General features: G+C 42.2%; 1 protein-coding gene across 1 annotated transcript in view; it reads left to right on the forward strand.

Moving 5' to 3' along the window:
- The first annotated feature begins 10,388 nt into the window (after positions 1-10,388).
- The window catches only part of LOC1278320 (frizzled), a 237,979-nt gene continuing 227,237 nt past the window's right edge, over positions 10,389-21,130 (forward strand). The window contains exon 1 of the mRNA XM_061654703.1: positions 10,389-12,670. Within this exon, the coding sequence (XP_061510687.1) occupies positions 11,876-12,670 (795 nt within the window). The 5' untranslated portion in view covers positions 10,389-11,875. The remainder of the gene's footprint in view (positions 12,671-21,130) is intronic.

Raw genomic sequence — 21,130 nt, forward strand, 5'->3', positions numbered from 1 at the left:
TTACTAGGGTAGATATTTACAAAAAAAAACTTTACATTCACAAAAGTAGTGCATACTTCAGGACGACTAAATCTATCTCATCATCGTTGTTATCAACGATGTGGAAAATGTAGTTAGCAAATAACCTAAGAATACATATACGTATTCCCAGACTAACTCCTGCTAGTTCTGGAAAACGCAGACTATTGAACAGATAGGGGCCTCCTGGAGCTATTGAAACAATTTCTTGCTGCATCAGTGCCCAAGCCGCCGCTACTCTACTACAGCAAGCAAATTTGTGTTCCACACTTTCCATTTGAGGACAAAACGAACATTGATTGGTAGCCCTTCTTCCCATCCGAAACAAGAGCTCTCCATGTGACACTTTACCATTTGCTAGCATGTAGAGTATCTATTTGTTGTGTAGAGTAGCTCATAGAGTAGCTCATTGTTGTGCTGATAAATCAAAACTTTGCATATTAGCCTAGATTCTGGTCCAACAAAGTTGTTGATTTTCGTGTGCTACTTTGGCATCTGGTAGCTTGTCCACAAGTATGCGACGAAGTTTACATGAAGAGGGGTTTATCCGTCAACCAAAATGATAAAAACATTGAAGCGGCCATATACAGACAATTAATGAGCTAATTTCGTTTTTATAAAATAACCCATAAATATCTATAGGAGCTACCTCTGCACCTCTGCTTTAAATCTTGTACTGTCGAGGTGGAAGGTGTTGATGGATCGAAAGGAATCGATAGTTGCCGTTTTCTTGGATCTAAAACGAGCATTTGAGACTATATCAAGACCGTTATTGCTGCAGACCTTAAGGCGTTTTGGTATTGTGGGGAAAGAGCTCAATTGGTTCGAAAATTATTTAAAAGACAGAACTCAGAGAACAGTTTTTGGAAACTCTATATCAGAGCCTATAGAAAATACCCTTGGAGTTCCGCAAGGAAGTGTTCTTGGACCAATTTTGTTTATAATGTATATCAATGACATGAAACAGGTTTTGAAGTCTTGTGAGATCAATCTTTTTGCCGATGATACTGTTTTGTTTATCTCGCACAAAGACATCAAGCAAGCAGAGTCTCTGATTAATTTCGATTTAAACGCTCTGGATGGTTGGCTTAGGTACAAAAAGCTAGCATTAAACGTTAAGAAGACTAGTTACATGGTAATGACTGCTGGTGTATTAGACAGTCCCCCATCCATCGTGATAAATAAGGAACCAATCGAAAGAGTCCGTCAGGTTAAATATCTGGGGGTTATTTTAGACGACAGATTGAAGTTCAACACTCACATAGACTGGGTCATCGCTAAAGTGGCATCAAAGTGTGGGGTTATTAGTAGGCTGGCAAAAGATCTCGATTTTTTTGGGATAGTTAACCTTTATAAGTCACTGATTTCACCACATTTTGATTTTTGCTCGTCGATTCTGTTTCTTGGCAATAAGGGACAAATTAAAAGGCTTCAGAGATTGCAAAATCGTATTATGCGGTTAGCTTTAGGGTGTGGCCGACGTACGTCGTCTTTTGTTATGCTAGATATTCTTCAGTGGATGTCTGTACAGCAGAGGATTGTGTATCAAACCATGACCTTTATATTTAAACTTTTGGGGGGCCTTTTGCCAGGGTATTTAGGGGAACGCATTGTTCGAGGATCTGATGTTCATCGGCACTGTACACGCAGAGCAAATGAGCCGAGGGTTCCCAACTTAATTTCACATGGTGCCAGAAACTCTTTGTTTTTCAAGGGGATTCAATTGTACAACAGATTACCCGGAGAAATCAAGAATGCGAGTAACTTGCCAGACTTCAAACGTAGGTGTGCGGCATATGTTAAACAAACTGTGTAATGTCATATTTGTGTAGAAGTCCTATGTCACTATGTTATGTACAACTGCACTTGTCATCATGAGCTTGATGATGATGCTAAGATTTTTTTTGATATATGAAATCAGAAAAAATATATAAGAAAGAGACAACATAAGTTTGAGACACGCGCGCGTACAAGTGGACAATCGGATTTAGTTTGGGAGAGCTTGCTGTCTGCATGTCTGGGAGGTCACAGCGAGATTCACTCATTGATGATTGTAAGTGGCCAATTCCAGATACATTAGGTTCTCCTGCATCGGAAGGTAGTGCCCTGGTGCCATCGTTGGTACCAGCGGAACTGGCCATATGCATGTTGCAGTGTGCCCTGATAATTTCCAATACATTAGGTTCTGCTGCTTCGGAAGGTAGTGCCCTGGAGCCGGTGTGGCACCAGTGGAACTGGCCATATGCATGTCGCAGTATTGTCCTGATGTGTTCGATGGAGTTGACCCGTTTTTTCTTGATGAAACTACGTCGGTCGTCTTGGGTGTGTGTATGACTTGGTGATTTCTTTTGAATGACGTCCGATGCCACCACTTGCTCGTAAATTTTTATTTTATTCAAAAACTACCTTAGAGTAATATTATCGTAAAGATACTTCCGTCCTTCTCAAACCTGTGTTGGGGTAAGAGGTGGGACTTATCATCATCATCACCTCTGATCAAGAAACACCAATCAATAATGTGCGATTGGAGTTAGATCAACAAAAAACGGCAAATATTCTATGCGAGCCGTATTTTTCGAAAAGTTTGATCAGTAAATTTGTTGTTGTTTATTCTTTTATATCTAAAAAATCTGAAGCATTACCTTTTTTGATCTCCATCTTTTCATATCAGTTGCGTTTGAAAATACTTCTTTTCTTACAAAAGAATTTAATATAATATAATCATCCCGAACAGTCAGTCTCTTTAAAATGTTCAATAATTGACCTAATTTTGAATGCAAACTCAAAACAAGTTTGGGTGTAAAAAATGAACAAGTTTGTTCCTAAACAATCACTATTGAAGACAACGTTAAATAACTCATCTTGATTGAGTGCAATCTTGTGTGATCAAACATTATCTTATCAAATGGTATAAAATGAAAAGTTGTGGATTGATTACCTCGGTCTTACACGAATCGACTCATTTAACAATACTTAATATGGTGTCCATTAAATGAGCTTACCCATGTTCCCATCATTAACTTCTGTCATTAACTTTACCACCCCTAGGAAGCGGCTAAAGCCCAAACACACACAAAAAACCAAACAACACCACCTGCACCAACAAAAAAAAACCAAAGCTGCTCAAAACTATATCCTTACCTCGCTGTCGCTGGTTGTTTCCATTGCTAAATCCGCTACTAAAACACGCGACACGAAACGCGTCACACAGTTTTATGTATCCCGTCCCAAATCGGATGAACCAACCATATTTAAGCTTTATTGGCAGGAGCATTAAGGAAACTGAAACCTTTAAACCGTCGCGCGATTGTAATGAAACCGACGATTGGGGCGTTTTATATGCGTTTGGTGACAAAAACAGATCATTCCTCGAAATTTGCGCTCGAGAAGCATTACGAGTGCGTTTATGTCGTCATGTTTCCGTTGCCTACCGATTGAATCAGTCCCGTCCCGAGTAATAGTTAAAGATTAATCGACGATTTGTCCGAATCAGGACCGCGGGCTGGCAATTAATGGAACAACTTTCACCTTTTTTTACGGCACAGTTTGTCCACCGTACAGTCAGTGAATGGATGCGCGCTGCGGGCGGAATAAAGTTGTTTCCCATGTTGCCGTTCGCAGGATGCGTGCGTTTGATGTTTGGCGCGTACCTTTACCGATGTGAACGAGCAAGCGAACGTGCGTCCGCTCATGCAATGCACAGCATGCGGTCAACGCGGGCTGGACGCGATTTTGGACTGCCGTAGACAGCTCAATCATCCACCGGGAGGGGTCGGGTGGGTAAAGTTTGTTTGTGATTAACTTTTTTCATTCCTTCTTTTTTCCTTTATTTTATGATCGATCGAACCACGCGGGAGCTCGGGGTTATCTAATCGCAACCGGCGATGATTAATATTACAGCTTACCCAATTGGCGCAGCCTGGTAAACAGGTCTCTATTTGCATCCATCCCCGTGCGCTAGCGCTAGCGATGCAATAAAATCAACCGTATCCGACCGTGTGAAATTGAAATTGATGCAAAACTGCATTGCTCGTTGCTGGTGAAATGTTGCATAATGAATAAGCGGCGGCGCTGGCATAAATGTGAATTTCATTAGCACGTGCGTTCCTGTGAAAGAGGCATTTGATCATATAAAACTAGTTAATATTGATCCGGTTCGTTTTCTCATGAAACAAATCCAGCTATCATATTGAACATTTTTGTGAACAAGAATTTTGCGACCAGGAATTATGCGACCAAGCATTTTGCGACCAAGGATTTTATGATCAAAAATGTTACGACCAAAAATGTAATGTCCAATGTTTAATGTATGCTGACAACGTCAAATTCTTTTTACCGGTTAAGAGTCCTAACGATTGGATCATTAAAATGTTATAAATGGGTTTGGTATTTGGTGTCTAAAAAATGATGTAGAGTTAGCCCTCGATAAATGGTACATTATTACGTTTCATAGACTAAAAAAACGATCAAGTATAATTATTCGTTGTTAGGCAGTGTGTTCGATCGTCGCCAGGAAATTTGTGATCTAGGTGTTACACTAGACTCTAGTTTAAATTTCCGTTTACATATTGACAACACTGTTAACAAGGCGTACAAGGTGCTAGGTTTTATCTTTCGACAATTCCGTGAATGTAATGATGTCTTATGTCTTAAGTATCGTTGGTCTTGTGTGCTCGTGCGTGGAGTATTGCTCAATTCTTTGGTTCCCGAAATGCACTACGATGATTAACAGAATAGAGGCAATACAACGGAAGTTTACAAGACTTGCTTTAAAAGGCGACCAATTTAGAGGACTTACAACCATGCCAAATTATCGCTCGCGTTGCCTTCTGCTCGAACACCGTTTTAAGGTTAACCAATGTGTATTTGTAGCCAAAATATTGAAAAGCGAATTAGACGTCCCTTGTTTACTAGAGAAGATCAATAGCTAAGTGCCTTCGAGACCTCTTCGCTCTCGTAACTTACTTGTCGCTGAGAACAGGCGTACCTTATATGGATACAACGAACCGTTACTAGCTATGACAAGGCAATTCAATACATGGTCCCATCACTTTGATTTTAATTTAACGACAAACGCATTTAAAGAAAATATTTTATTATTCTTCAATTTTGGCGACACTGGATCAAGGGAGATGTTAGGGGAATAATTTAGGACTTAGGTGTAGGATATGTTTAAAGTAATTAATTTATGACAGCCTTAAGAGTGAAAGACACATATGTTGGTGAATAAATAAATAAATAAACAAGTAAATAAATAAATTAATAAATAAATAACTAAATAAATAAATAAATAAGTAAATAAATAAATTAAAAAAATAAAAAATAAATAAAAAAATAAATAATTAAATAATTAAATAAATTATTAATTAAAAAATAACTAATAAGTAAATAAAGAACTAAACAAATAAATAAATTAATAAATAAATAAATAAATAAATAAAGAAATAAAGAAACAAATAAATGCATAAATAAATAAATAAATAAATAAATAAATAAATAAAAATTCTACCAAAAATGTTATGACCACCATTTTAGCAACCATGGATTTTGCGACCAAGAACTATGCGACCAAAAATTTTTACGACTAAAAATTTTACTATCAAAACTGTTATGACCAAAATTTTAGGGACCTAAAATTTTGCGACCAAGAATTTTGTACTCAATACTTTGGCAAATAAGATTCTTGCAACCAATAATTATACGACCAAAAATTATGCTACCAAGAATTTTGCTACCAGGAATTATTTGACCAACGATTTTTGCGACCAAATGTAGATCAATAGTAGTATATTCTATATGAATGTAAGTAATTCAACAACTAAAAAAATCCTTTTTGGACCGTTACTCCTGAATAAAAAAAAAAAAAAAAAAAAAAAAAAACAACTAAAAAATTATCTTTCCTCGATTGCTGCACGCCAATTATTTGAAAACTAATAATTCGCTTTATTTTCTAAATAAATAAATATTAATGATTCTGTTCAAGATAAGAAAACAAATAAAACATGAGGCCCATTAAATTAAAATCAAAACGGACACTTACATGATACTGTTCCGATGGAAATACGTCAGCATTATAAAGCACGTAAAAAGCTGATGTATTGCTCCAGACGGCTGCTTTCCACGGCAGTACCGTATCGGTCAAATTAATATTAAATTAGTTATCCACGATGCATGCTACGCAAAAGACCGAAACGCACACACAGCAAACAACACACCGAACAGAGGTGCCATTTTCCACGGTCAAAGGTTAGCGCGTACATGGGATGGCGCGGTTCTTCATAATCGACGCGGTAGCATCTCTGCACTCTGCAGTACGATCGATTAATGTATGCGCATGCATAATACCGATGCCACCGTCGTCACACCCTCGCTGCAGCCCAATCTTCGGGTGTAATAATTCAATAAAGCAGACACACACAGCGACAAAAAATCGTGAGCAAGCTAGCGGGCTGGTTGGCTGGCTGGAGCCACGTACAATGGAACTCCATCAGCTGGCGGCCGTTAGTTGTGGGATGTATCGCGAATGCACCGGCGATTGCACACTGCTGCTCCTGCTGCTGCTGTTGCCGGTGCTGCTGCGCGGACAAACACCAATGATGAAAAATTACAAACACACCAGCTGTGGTGGACTTTGCGCGTTGTCTCGCAAAGTTTGCCGCGCCGAACCGATCGGCGAGAAAGATAAGCATCATTTGCGAACACGAAACGCTGGCGCGCTTTCGGACGGCTAATTGGAATTTGATGTCGTATAATGCCAGCGGTCACCGGGTGGGAGCGAAAGTTATTAGGAAAGTACGTAGAGAGTGCGCGGGAGAGAGGGCCCTTTTAAGGGGGGGTGTAGCTTAACTTTGGACATGGGCGTGGGGAATATGTTTTGGATAAGCTTGCACTTAAAGGTGTTGAAACGGGACGTGAGGTGTGCTTCTATCGGTTAGATCAGATTGGATAAGATATAAGCGAAGGGATTTTACCATTATTCGATTATTTGTATTTGATCAACTCTTCTAAAAATCTCTTAAAATGTTTGATTAATGGTTTTCTTTGTTTTTTGTAGTGTTATTTTTTTACCTCACAAAGCATTATTATTTTAGGATCGATTTGTAAAACTTTCTTAGATAAAAAAAATCAAAAGTGACCAGTACTTCTGATACTAAAAACCAAACATACATAAAATGTATTGTATTTCTGATCATTTTCCATTTATTTTCAAATGTCAACGGACACTCACCAAGTCAGTAACGCCCTCTATGTATGAAAATGAAAGGCTCATCAGCGCCACCTAGTTTTGATTTTGAAACTTACTCCTATTTGTATGCAATTCGCATGCATGCGTTGCAATATAAAGTTATGCAATATGTTGTACACGGACACTATTTGGATCAGTTTGCCAGTTCGTTAAATTTTACAGGGTTGGATGCTCGTTTAGTCGGAAGCAATCGAAGAAAAAAAATCTGCCATGATACTTTGCAAAAAACAGAAAAAAATAAAAAATAAAAATAAAAAACGTTTAAACAATGTTTTCATCGTTCTTCCAAAACTAGGAAAGTATAGTGCAAAAAAGTTACACAACATTTCTTTTATATTTTTAATGGTGAATCGCAATTGAAACTTAAGGCCTTATTACATTTAAGGAATAAAACCGGAACCTATCGGTTAATGTAATAATGCGCTTGGAATAATGAACCGAAATTTTATGCAGAACATGTCTTTTGGTTTCAGATAACAATTTTATATAGAAAAAATTCTTTTGAAAGGACACTCTTCTATCTGGTTTAAGCGTCTCTTACTAGAAAATCCACCGTTTTTCACTTTGATAGCGTAATTCTAGTTATTGACCTAATCTTCTTTGGAAAATGAATTTCCTGACTAATTAAAAGCTATCGAACGCCGTTTGGCGCACCAATTCAATTCCTAATTCTTATTTGTGATAGGGCCTTTATTAAAATATATTCTATTGTAAATTGGTCTTCAAGCAAATAAATAATTTATTCGTAATTCACATACAGAAACAAGCGGAAACGATTGAATATGTTTATATTGGTTTACCAGACGTTCCTTTTTGATGGGAACTTATGTTTTTAAAAGTGTAAGGTAAAAGAACTTGATTGATTGGTTGATTGGTTCTTGGAAACTTAGAAAGAATTCTAGCGTATGAAAAATAGAAGGCACTTTAGATGTGCTATAGAATAAATCATTTTTAATAAAAACGCATGAAGCGTTATCGTCGTGATATGTTGTGATTACGCGATAGAATTCCGTATTTATAATAACACTTGAAAAAAATATTAATTCATAACCAAATAAACAAATACTAGCTGGTTCGGGAATCTTACTTATTCCGACATAACTAAAATACTCATCTTTGTTTTTTGACTTTGAATAATTGTTCCATCGTGCTCAACAGTATCGCATCATCGAGTGTAAACCGCAAAGTATATGAAAACCAGGTGGTCTCAAAGACTGTTTTTTACGACCAAATTTGAAGGTCACTTTTTGACAGCATGGGTGAAAACTTTTCCCCAAACAAGCTTTATGACGACTTGCCGAATACACGAACAATCTTAAAATCTTCGTTATTTGCACTGAAGTACCATAAAAAGCACACAAAATATTTCTTATTGTAAGCTAAACCAAATCTAAACTAATTAAAATCTATTTTTGGATCAAAATAATGCCGTCGATGAGGACACCAATGTGTACTACGTATGTGTTGCTAAGAACAAAACGAACGGTTGCTATGGAAATTCACTTTACCCATTCTGTCAAAAGGAGCTTTTTTTGATTCCGAAATTAGTTGTCAATTTGTATGGGACGAGACCACCTAGTCTTCATATATTTTGACTAGCTGGCCCGACAAACTTAGTTATTCAAAAAAAAAAATTAAAATATTCCATTTTTGCTTTGTTACTTGGGATAGTTGTATCGTGCCCGTATCCCCTCAGGATCCGATCATCGAGTGTAAACTGCCAGACACCTTACACCAAGTGTCAAAGTGCCGTATACCACACAACAACAATCCTGCTCTTTGTATGGGAGTTAGAAAATCATTATTAAATTAAGTTTAGTGTAACATCTGAACGATTTTTAAGTCTTAAAACCTATTCTCATACCACCATTAGGTGTGTGCAAAGTTTCGTTGAAAATGATCCAGCCGTTTCGGAGTTTACTCGCAACAAACGCCGTGACACGAGATTTTTATATATATAGATAAACCACCAGGTACCTTACACGAAATGTCAAAGTGCTGTATACAACAACAATCTTGCTTTTTGTATGGGAGTTAGAAAATTACAATTAAATTAAGTTTACAATTTGAAAATGTTGAGAGCCTTGAAACCTTTTCACAAACCACCAATAGGTGTGTGCAAAGTTCCATTGAAAATGATCCAACCGATTCGTATGTTGCTGGCAACAAACCCCGAGACATGAGATTTATATATAAAGGGAACAAGATACACCAACCGAAACACTAGTTCCCATTTGTAGTTTGTGGGCGGAAGCTGAAATATGAAAAGGATTTAAATACATAAAATAATGCAAATATATAAGTCATTTTTAAGAATTGTATACAAGACACTACATTTAACCATGTTTGTCAAAAGATTTAGCTGTAAAGAAACTATCCATTGAGTAATATGCTAACTTGCGCTACGTCAAACAAACGTTATGCTTTAATTATTCTTACCTTGTTACATCAAACCTTCTTTCGAAACGTGTGATTATTTGTGTGTAAAATTATTCATCTCACTGTAACTAAACCACACCAACTGCTGCTTCATACGTAAACACACCGCATAAACACCAACGCGCGCGATTTTTACATCAAATAAGGATATTATGCATCAAATAAGTCCTTGCTGTTGATTAATTGTAAGTATTTGTAAATTTGTGTTCTTGCATCTATTCCTATCATGATTGAGTATCATAAACAAATAGATTATAACGATAAATTAATTAGTAAAAAAAATGTTCATTTTACATTTAGCAAATATAAATCTCACGACTACAAAATATTTATAATTTTCTACCAAATAAAGTAATTCGTATAAAACTACGAGACCGCCCCTGTAAAGCTTTGGTATGTCGCGTCAATCCTCTTCAATCCCGACCACGAATTCATTCAAGCACGGCCGTGAAAGAGACAGCAGCATACACCCACTGAGCTTTAACATTCTCTTTCACACAAAATTACAGGTTCATTCGTGAAGCCCGTGCGGAAGACAAAGAAAGCGACTACAACCGAATGAGAGAACGCTACATCATGAAGCGCTCTCTTTCTTTACACAGAGCCTTCCCTATGTAGCGGGGCGTGTTAAAAGAAGAAAGAGCACATACACAAGCAAGTGTTGCTTTGAGTCGCGAATGAACAGCAACCAAGCTTTCATTAGACCGCTAGCAGCGTCACCGTGAGGACGCATCTCGTACCGTGTCCGTGTGCGCCGTTTTATCCGGCAAATTGTGTTCTGTCGCGTCGCGGGTGTATGGTGCGCGGTTTTAGAAAATAAATAAAACGCCCCCTGCTATTAAGGGAATTTTCCGGTGCTTTGAAAAGAAAAAAATTGCCCTTCGCGGTGCAGTGTTGCGGTGCGCTTTTGAGTGAAAAAATGTGAAGCAAAAATCGCGCGCGTTGGTGTTTAACCGGTGTGTTTACGTATGAAGCAGCAGTTGGTGTGGTTTAGTTACAGTGAGATAAATAATTTTACACACAAATAATCACACGTTTCGAAAGAAGGTTTGAATAATTTTCCAGTTTCCGGGTGTGTATGTGTAGCTGCTGCTGCTGCTGCACAGTGTAAACAGCCGGCAAGACCGTTGCCGGCCGCTGTGGGTGTGTGTGCAATCAGGTGCAAAGCGGCTAAAACAGCAAGTGCTGTGCATCCTTTGCCGTGTTTCAAGTGTGTTTTTATTCGAATCAAAAATCATCTCCCCTCCAGCCAAAACAACACCTTTCAAATAAAACGGCTTTAAAAAAGGGAAACACAGCCGGCTTTACAAGTAAAAAAACCCCGTGTGTCCGTGTGCGTGCTTACAATTGCCAACAAAAAAAGAGGCGGCGTGGAAAATTCCCTGCTTTGGAAGAGAAAATTGCAAACTACCGTCCACCGGCGTGAAGAGGGGTTGGCTAAAATTGCCAGTCGGTCGGTCCCCGAAATCATCCCAGCCTACCAGGGGTTGTTGTGTTACATAGTGTGCGTGAATTTGTGCGCTGGAGTGTTTTCCCCCCTCTCCTTTCGCTCCCTTTCTGGTTGTCTCCAGCCCCGGCAAAAGACCGGGTGAATGCGTTACAAGAGCGCCGTACGCGCTGTAGTGCTTGTGTGGCTGTGTGTGTTCGTGCGTATGCGTGGGTCGGCGTTTGTCGGCGTTTAATTGGTGTTAGTGTGCAAACGCCGCAAAACGGAGAGCAGAAAGAAACGTGCGCACGTACGTCAGTGTAGCTGTGTGTGAGTGTGTGTGTTGTGTTTATGCAGTTTTTATTTTCGTCTGTCTGTCTTTTCGCGTTGCCTTTTCGTTTGCTGTGTGAAAAGAGGTGCTTTAATGTGTGATAGAATTTAATACAAAAAAGTGTGTGTGTGTGTGTGTGCAAAGGTGGTAAAAAGAAAAGAAAGAAGGAGCGAAAAGAGGCACCTGTTCTACCACCGGTCTCACTGTTGTTCTGCATAATTCCTTAGTGTGTGTGTGTGTGTCTGTATTGATGAGCACAGTGCATATGTGGTCAGTTGTTAGGCAAATCCTGCATCGAAGCAAGCGGCTGCACTCGCCGGGTGCGTAAGTGTGTGAAAGCGGTGATTTTCGCTGTGTGGAATCTCCGAAGAGGTGGGTGAAGCGTGTGTATAAAGCCAACCAACAACACAAAAAAATGGCCGCTTTACGAGTGGCCGCCCTGCTGTGGTGCGTGCTGCTGCTCCCACTAGCATCGACGGCCATCCAGCAGCAGCTGCAGCAGCAGGAAACGATCGTCGCACACGGCGGCGAGACGGAAACGGGCAGCGCCGGCGAAGAGTTCCAGCATCACAACCGGTGCGAACCGATCACGATACCGTTCTGCATCGGCATCCCGTACAACCGCACGATCATGCCGAACCGGTTCGGGCACACGAAGCAGGACGAGGCGGCGCTGGAGGTGCACCAGTACGTGCCGCTGGTCAAGATCGACTGCAGCCCGGATCTGAAGTTTTTCCTCTGCCTGCTGTACGCGCCCGTCTGCACGATACTGCCGTTTCCGATACCGCCCTGCCGGAGCCTGTGCGAGAGTGCCCGGGCCTGCGAGAGCATCATGAAAACGTTCAACTTCCCGTGGCCGGAGAACCTGGAGTGCTCGCAGTTCCCGGAGTACGGTGGCGAGGAGCTGTGCGTGTCGAAGCACAATGCGAGCGAAACGCCGACCCCGATACCGACGAGCCCGGCTGGCGTTGGGGCGGGCAGTGCTGGGGCCGGCAGTGCCGGCGGTGGCTATCCGATGAAAACGGTGGCCGCTGCACCGTATGTACCACCGCACCGGAAGACGTCCGGGGTGGTGGCGGGTGGTGGTGTGAGCGCTGGTGGACCGCCGGGCAGTGGGCTCGTCGGGACGCACCGGGACCTCGGCTTCATCTGTCCGGTGCAGCTGAAGGCGCCGACCCTCATGGGCTACCAGCTGACCATCGGTGGAAAGGTAAGGCTTGGTTCAGGGTGTAGAATTACAGAATTTGCGGGAGTTCCCACTGGAGAGATGTCTTGGGAAACAGCTGGGGAGTTGGCTGGAGGGTTATTGAATTTGTTTTAATATGATATCATTGCTGGTTGAACATGGCCTACCTTGTAAGATGTTAGGCCGAACTGGGGACTGATTTTGAGAATTACTTGGGGAGTCTTTTCGGAACTTGCTAGACATTCAATTTGGAAATCAGCGGAAAAGGGAGTACCTATAATACTAAAACGCTTAGGAATAGGTCTTTTGGTAGTTCTCAAAGGAATCAGGTATGAGATTAAACCTGTAACTTGAGAGCGTTATCCTGGGGGTGGTTTTCAATCTATATGAATTTTCCTTGGAAAACAGTCGAAAGACATCAGTTTCGTAATACCTGACGTTGATATCCTCTCTATGATGCGCTTTGGAAGTATGTTTTACTCGGAATTTCTGTCTGTCCCAACACTCACCTTGATTAGATGCTGCCTTTTTACTATGAGTGGACGGCATCTGGAGCTTTAATTCAAGGTATTCTCTACTTTTATACGAAATTCAAACCAGACCTAATGAAATCCAATGCCTGAAGTCTTGTACAATTATTAGGGAAGAATTGTAGAATCTTCAATAATTTCACATACAAGAAACATGTGGAAGAATTTGTGGATTTGGTTTTGTTTTGTGTGGATGCTTCGAGCCTAATGGCCTGATCTACGCATCTAAATGTCTGGAAATGATGTACTAACTGTCATATTTACCTGCAATATTCCTGTTGCACCACTTTGTTATAAACGAATTAAAAATACTAATGTAAACACATAATTTACACCTCAAACAATTGCTTATGAACTATTATAGGTTAATTTTGGAAAGCAAGTTAGATGTCTTGCGATGAAACATTGAAATCTATTGAACAAAACTAGGTTTTGTATTGTAATTACCTATTTTACGGCAGCATTTAAAATGAAGAAATACTTATTTATAGTGAGATTTAAATTTCAGTTAAATGGGATTGTATTCTTCATCCTTATGAGTTTTAAACCAAAACCATACTTTCATTAGTTTACTATTAAGCCGAACTATTAGCTGACAGTAAATTGGTCGCAAAATATTTCTCTCTTCACATTTTATTTGATATTTTGCTAAATCCGTAAGGGAATGATGTGCAACTTTACGTATCAATAACGAACAATGGTAGCGTTTGTATCAAAATTGTGCTTTGAGTAATTGTTTCCCGCAATTGTGCCTAATTTCAGGTGTTTAGTAAACATACCGAAAACTGGTATAATTGCCCTATTCTACCATTACGATAAAAATACGATGAAGCATCCCTTTTACGATGCATGGATGCGTTGCCAAATGATGTTGGGGTCTGTTAAAGTCGGAATATGTTCTCGGGAATGCTCTGCTTACATGTTGCAAAACATAAACCATAAAATTTGGTGTGCATTGCATGCTTCAATTGCCATAAATGCATGAATAATTCCTGGAAATGACCGATAGCGTTTGATAACCTGCTGCATGTTTCGAAGCGAATCTACTAATATTTTTCGGTGTAATAGTTTGAGGTAGTTTACCGTTTTTGTAGTATGTGCGTGTGTGTAATTTGCCGAATTCCGTATGCTCTTGCGCACATAGCATAATGGGATAGAACATTTGTGTTGCCATGTCTAGCCCTTTTCGGGCTAATTCTAACAACGACTAAGCTGACATTTGTTGCCAAACAGTGATCCGGAGTTTGTAGCAACATTTTCACTGGAATCATTTGCGCACTAAGCAACTGCAAATGGTTATTACAGGAAAACTAACCAAAAAGATGGCTGCTCCGTTTATTGAAATATATTCTCAGAATAACCCTAATTGCCATGATATAGATAAGGGACGTTGAAAGTTTGATTACTTAAACCAAACGGTGTCCAATCCTCCAATCGTTCTGAATCGAGCGCCACGCCCCAAAACAATCCTGGCAATGCAGGAACATCATTTGATTTCCTCCAGACAGGCGCCAAGAAGAGGGCGCATTTGTCACAGCCAATTTAGGAACTCTTTACATGCACGTGAAGCCCAATCACACGCGGCATAACACTTTGCCCTTTTTCACACCGGGTGCCTACGGTATGTCGGCAACACTAGCAGCAATAATAGTCTTTGTCAGCTTGAACACCGTGAACATACCGGAATGTCTGCTGCTGCATGTACAACCGGCGAACGGAACACGGTGAGGAGAGCAGCACAGCTTTGTTGCTGGTGTGCCACGTGTGTGTGTCTGTCGGTTGTAACGGCTAGAGAGATCCCCGAGTTGTGGTGCGTGTGTACCAGGAAAGCAGTAATCCGATTTTTTTTGGGGAATACATGGCATGGCAGCATGGTACAAAATGTAATGCCCTCCGATACACGTGCATTTGGTGCCTGGAGTGAAATTGTGTTCGAGTTCTCGGCACGCGGGGGGCGAGGTACAACATAGTTTGGATAAGCCGAACGACTTTACATCGCTGGCGTAATCTTTTGCGTTGGAAATGCTAACCTTTTCATCAGCTCGTGAGAGTTCGTGGAAAGAAATTCCGATCGAAGCTACCACCAATCTGATTTAAGGCTCTGGGGCTGCATTAAAACTTCTTCCTAGGGTTAGGTCCTTTTATTGCGCACCATAACCTGCCACATGCGCTCTGTTGCATCACTTTCAAAGTTTCCATTTTGGGTGTGTAAATCGTGTTTCGGATTTGCCGAAACGTGCCGGAAGAAATGAATCAATATGAAACCACACTCACAACTTCCGCTGCCTGTTTGGAGAGTGATCTCTTTTGCTAAAAATTGAAGTCGGCTGCCAAGCTTTCTTCGGAGCAACTGGGTGCTGGGGATATGCATTCCAGTTTAATTGCTTCGCTTCTGAAGGGATTAGCAAAGCGGATTGCTCAGACGTTCTTCAACCTCTGACTCTCCCATTGCAACAGACAGTGAGTAATTGCTGCAGCGCCACACTCTGGAGCGCTCTGTCTGTGTTGCAGTTTTCGGAGCAATCGCTTTGTTGGTTGGAGCTGCGTCACTTGCACTTGTTGTGCCCCCGTAAGCGAGCGGGCTATCATCGTTTGCTGAGTTGTTGCATTTTAGTTTTTTGATTCTTTGCATCTCTGGGACGCGCTCTGCTGCAAAGCGTTGGGTAATTTAACATGGCGTGCGCGTGTGTGATGGATGATCTTTGCTTGCTGCTGCTGCTGCTGCTGGTTGTTGCTTGTTTGAGCTTCGAGACGCAGGGATAGGAAATCAGAATCCATCCAGGAGTCAAGCTGATGTGCGATGCCACAAACACTTTCGGGAATTATCTTTGCCGTTGCTGGAGTTGTCCGGGCTAGTTGACAGCATGTTCCGGATAGAGCGGATTTTAAGGCTACCCTCCGGTAACTAGTCGTCAACAAGCTGTACCAGGTATTGGAGGGATTCTTTTGTGTGTGCAAAAAGTGCAAAATTGCAGCTAGGAACGATGGCCTACAAAGATATCGTAGCATCTGTAGCAAGTAGTGGTGGGAGCTCGGAATCGGACCTACCCGTTTCCGATTCCGTGTTCGGAATCAATTCCGGAGCCGATTCCGATGCTGGAATCGATTCCGATTCCGGTGTCGATTCCGGAGCCGATTCCGGAGTTGGTTTCGGAGCCGATTCCGGAGTTGAATCCGGAGCCGATTCCAGATCCGAGACCGGAATCGGCTCCGGAGTTGACTCCGGAATCGATTCCAGGATTGGGATCGGCTCCGAAATCAGAACTTGACTCCAGAAACGGAATGGAAGATGAAGATGCCGAAATGGACTCCGTTTCGAAGCCAACTCTGATTTCGGAGCCGATTCCGATGTCGGAACCAATTTTGATTCCGAAGCCAATTTCGAAACCGATTCCTATTCCGGAGCTGATTCTGATTCCGGAGCCTATTCCGATTCCGGAGCCGATTCCGGAACCAAATTCGGATCCAATTCCAGAACCAATTCCGGAGCCGATTCCGAAATTGGTTCCGAAATCGGTCGCGGAACCGATTCCGGAACCAATTTCGGAATCGATTCCAGAAAACTTCGTACCTAGCCGGAATCGATTCCGACGAAATCTTCAATTTTCCCATCACTAGTAGCAAGATCTGAGACAATATCCTCTCGAGGGATGCGGGGTCGGCTCTGATTTCGGGGATCGCGCGGTCGGGTTAATTAAGTTTTCAGGAATTAGAATGCCTTGCTTGCGTCGTCCTGATTAGCTGGGGGAAAGATCGTTTCTAGTTAGCCTTCTATCATTTTTTGTGCTGCACTTGAAATTGAAATTCTTTTCCAACCCCGTTGAGGTGTGTCCGTCGCCGCTGCCGGAACTGTTTTGCATTCTTCGCCGCTGTACCGAGACCCGGGGGAAGCAAATCGCATTTATGTCGGTGGCAGTTATGCATTTCTGTCGTTTTGTACAACTCTCTTTCGCGACCGGAACGCAACGCAATTGGCTGCACTCGTTTTCAAGCTCTTCGTTTTATTCGCTTCATCTTGAGACCGGAAAAAGTTTGCGATAAAAATCAAGTTCTCGCTTTTGTATGCTACCCTTTTTGGGCCGAAAAAAGGATTGAAACGAGGGAATAAACTGCTGAAGTCGCGTCTGTCGGCGGGGAGTCATTGAAATGAAGGAGTCATCCCGAAGGACGTCGGTTTTAGGGGAAGGTGAATAAGGCGGATGATATCATTATAGAGTTAGTGTGTGTATAGAAATAGAGAATCCCCAAAAAAAAACCTGAATTTGTGTAGGTGTGTGCGTGTACTCCATTTTGCTTGTCACGGGGACGCGTTGAACCAGAGTGTATGCTGCTCTGCGTTTAAGTTCCTTTTGGCATTGGACGAGGATCCATTTCAAGCGGGGCAGTGTGCCTATGTCTGTGTGTGCGTGTGAGTGGTGGAAAACATGGCAAAATCTGTTCTTCATCCATCGCTGTGTCTCACCTACCGCGTGTCTCGTAGTTGGAAGCCTCAGGAACTCCTCCCTTCCAGGGGCAGAGGCAAAGACCAGGGAGAAAAAAAAGCGAAACAAGCTGAAGCGCTTTGGCAAAGTTTTTCAATTACATCTACACCCACAGCATGGGCTAGCATGGGGAGCGAGTGTGGAAGCGAAGCAAAAAAAAAAGGAAAGATGCGCCACAAGGCCTTCCGGGTGGAGGACCTTCCCTGGGAAAAAGGAGGCAGTTTTCTCCTGTACAATATTTTTTTGCAGTCCATTCCCTGAGCTGCTGGTTGCTGTTGGACCAAGCGCACAGGGCGCACAGGATCCTCACGTTTCGGTGCCGTTTGGATATTTGGTCGCGCGATACTTTTATGCAGCCGGGGGGCGGAGAGGAGCCTGCTGTGTGGTACTTCTGCCTGCCTGCCTGTAGTGGCTTGTTAATTCGGTGCTTCAGAGAGCTTTAGCTACCTTGAAGAAGACCCGAGCGAAGTAAAGCTCTTAGGGGGGGAAGATGCATGGGGTCCATTGCCTCGTCCTCTTTCTCTGCGTTGCACCCAGGCGTTCGATCGCTTTTATGAAATCGTAATCAAACTGACTGTTATGTCGTCGTTGTCGTCGTTGTACAACGCTCGTTTGGAGTTTCAGTTTTGGTCGGCCGGTGGTGGTGGTGACGCTCTAGGAAGGGTGTGGGGGATAGTTATCTACTTCTTTTTTCATCCCCCTCATCCGTGCTCCTCCAGCATAATGGTTAATCCTAGCTTTGCCTATTTTGTCTCGTCGCTTCTGCTTCCCCCGGACCGTGTGGAGAAGGACGGCTCTTTACAAAGCTGCCTCGCTGAGGCTTGAGACACATACGGTCGGTTTGCGCTTGGGACATGTAGCGCACCCAGTTCGGGGGGTTGCCGGGGTCTTGCTTTTTTCAATTTCACATCCCACGGCAGAAGTGTGATTGTGCATTCGGGGACGAACAGGAGAGCTATTTTTTCACATTCAGCTGTAAAGAGTCCGGATACACGGGGCGAAGGAAAACTTTTGCTTCACACCCGCCAGGAGAAGGAGGACGAAAACATCGCTTTTCCACCTCGTTTCCAGACGCATCTGTGTGTTGTTGGGTGAACCGTTTTGATTAATTTTTTCTACTATCTTTCCACGAGAAGGGGGCAAGGAAGTAGCAAATGGTGTTCTACTACTACTGCTGCTGCTGGTGTCCCTTCCATCGTTTTACGTAAAGCGTACCTTCATTCGTCGTCTGTGTTCTGGTATGGTTGAATAAAAGGGGTATTATCGGTTTTTAGTTCCTCTCTCACTCACGGCTGCCACAGCTTTCGAACGGACTCCCCTTGGCACGGGTGGGGACGGGTGCTTAAAGGGGAAGGATGAAAAGGTTCTGCTCCACTTTTCCACTTTGGAAGCATCTTGTTGCGTTGCTTTTTTTTTCTTTCTCGCTTTCCCGCTGGAATGGGCACGATACATGCATGAATGGAATGAATGCTCCTTTTCATGGCTTTTCGCCATTCAGCACCACCCTGGTGGGGTGGTGTGTTGTGTCAGTTGATGCTCAGATGATGCCAGGGCGAAAGTATTCTGATCGTTCCGTTTTATGGGCTAGTTTTATGAATGTGCTTGGTAAGTAATATGAAGCGCACTAGTTAACCATGAGTGCGGGGTAGGGAGAACGGGATGGATTTTAGGGGTGTTCGATGTACGTTAGCGATCCCATCGATATACTGTAAGGCGAGAGCAAGGAACGGGTTTTAATATCAACACAAAACATATCTGATTGCAAATATTTACAAATTACGAATCATTATTGAGCGGAGCTTTAAATTGAGTAATATCCTGGTCATGGCACCAGCAGTTGAATCGTTTATAGGGCAATACTTGTTGAGCTATAATACGTTCGTTGAGCATTGCAATAAGACTTACATCACTTCCAGAGTCCATTTAATCCGCTGCATCATCAAAAAATTGTTTGTTGATTTTTTTCGTTGAATTATTAAATGTTTTTATTTTTCAATACTTTTTTAATGATATCAGTTGAATGTGCGATGTCAGCGAAAGTATCCTGGTCATGGCACCGAAATGAACAACTATTTCCTCTTGGCATGACTTAGAACAGCTTGCTTTGATACGCTGTGCTCTAGATTGAGTGACATCCTGGTCACGGCACCAAAATATTTTTTGTTTAAATTTTATTAATTCAATACCATTCATAGTCCAACGACCTCTTAGTTCTAATTTTCATTCATTGTGGTGATGACAGATACAGGAGAAATATCAGAAAAGATAAAAATTATCCTGGTCATGGCACCAAAATGTTCAAGAATTTATGATTCCAAACTGAGATGGTATCCGAAAAGAAAAATCATTTTTGGTCCCTTACTTGCAGACATCTTGTATGTTCGGTACATACAATCACTACTTGTTTTGAGATACTTTAACATTTAGAAACCCTCCCCCCCCCCTCCCCCCCGGGGAAGAAATGTTTGGAATTTAATCAGTAAATAAATTACCGGCCAAATCTAATATCTTCCGGCTGGAGAGGAAAGCTATGTTCTTTTCCATTCTGCATCGTTCCGGAAAATAGGCGACACGATTTAGCCCAGCGGTCAAAGTACAGTCCCCGCACCACAGATCGGAAATCACACTTCCTGTTAGCTTCAGTGAAAATGACGACAACAGCAGCAATCATAAGCTTCCACCCGGTGCTAGTTACTGTTTTTCGGTGTGCCCTCGCCACTTGCCGACCTTAACGACACTCTCCAGATCCGCCTCGGCAAGTCGGCAACAAACACGAAAAAGAAGCGTGTATAGCGCAAAGTCAAACAGAAGCGGAGCCGCCCGGTCGTTTGGAGGACCGTTGCCTTCGCGTGGAAAAACGGCGGTGACGAGCTTTGCTCGTTTGCTTTGATAATTTCCATTAAATAATTGACACAGTTCCTCCGGTACTGCTGTGCTCCTGTCCGGCCGTTTGTGTTGCCTGCTTTTCCACTTCCACTTCGCTTCTAAGAGCCCTTCAAGTTCTTGGGAGCGGGTGTTAGTGGCGCCTGAAAATGCCATTAGAAGACCAAGAAGGGGCGTTGCAGTAGCTGCTGCTACTGGTGTGGTGGGTAGTAGTGGGATATGTGCTTTCCAGTCGTGTCGAAGGCTACCGGGAAGGACTTTGTTGGCGCGTTTAGGTACTTTTTTTTTGCTGCCACTTCTGTTGCTGCTGCCTGCCAACTTGTTTACGTTTCCCGACTGCCAGTACTACTACTCCACAGTCGAGTTTTCCCTTTGAACGCGCGAATAACGCTCGCGTGGGGCTAAGTGTTTTGGCGCGTTTTTTCCTTCTGCCCCCGTATTGCAAGCGTCCAGGCGCGCATATTTGTGTTACGTTTGCACAGGACTTGGCGCAACCATTTTCTAAGGTTTTATTTCTTCCCGCTGGTTGTTGATGGTTTTTTTCTTTCTCTTCATTTCACTTGCGCTAGATTTATTCCTGCTTCACGCGC

This window comes from Anopheles gambiae, chromosome 3 (genome assembly GCF_943734735.2).
Source record: "Anopheles gambiae chromosome 3, idAnoGambNW_F1_1, whole genome shotgun sequence".
Taxonomy (NCBI): domain Eukaryota; kingdom Metazoa; phylum Arthropoda; class Insecta; order Diptera; family Culicidae; genus Anopheles; species Anopheles gambiae.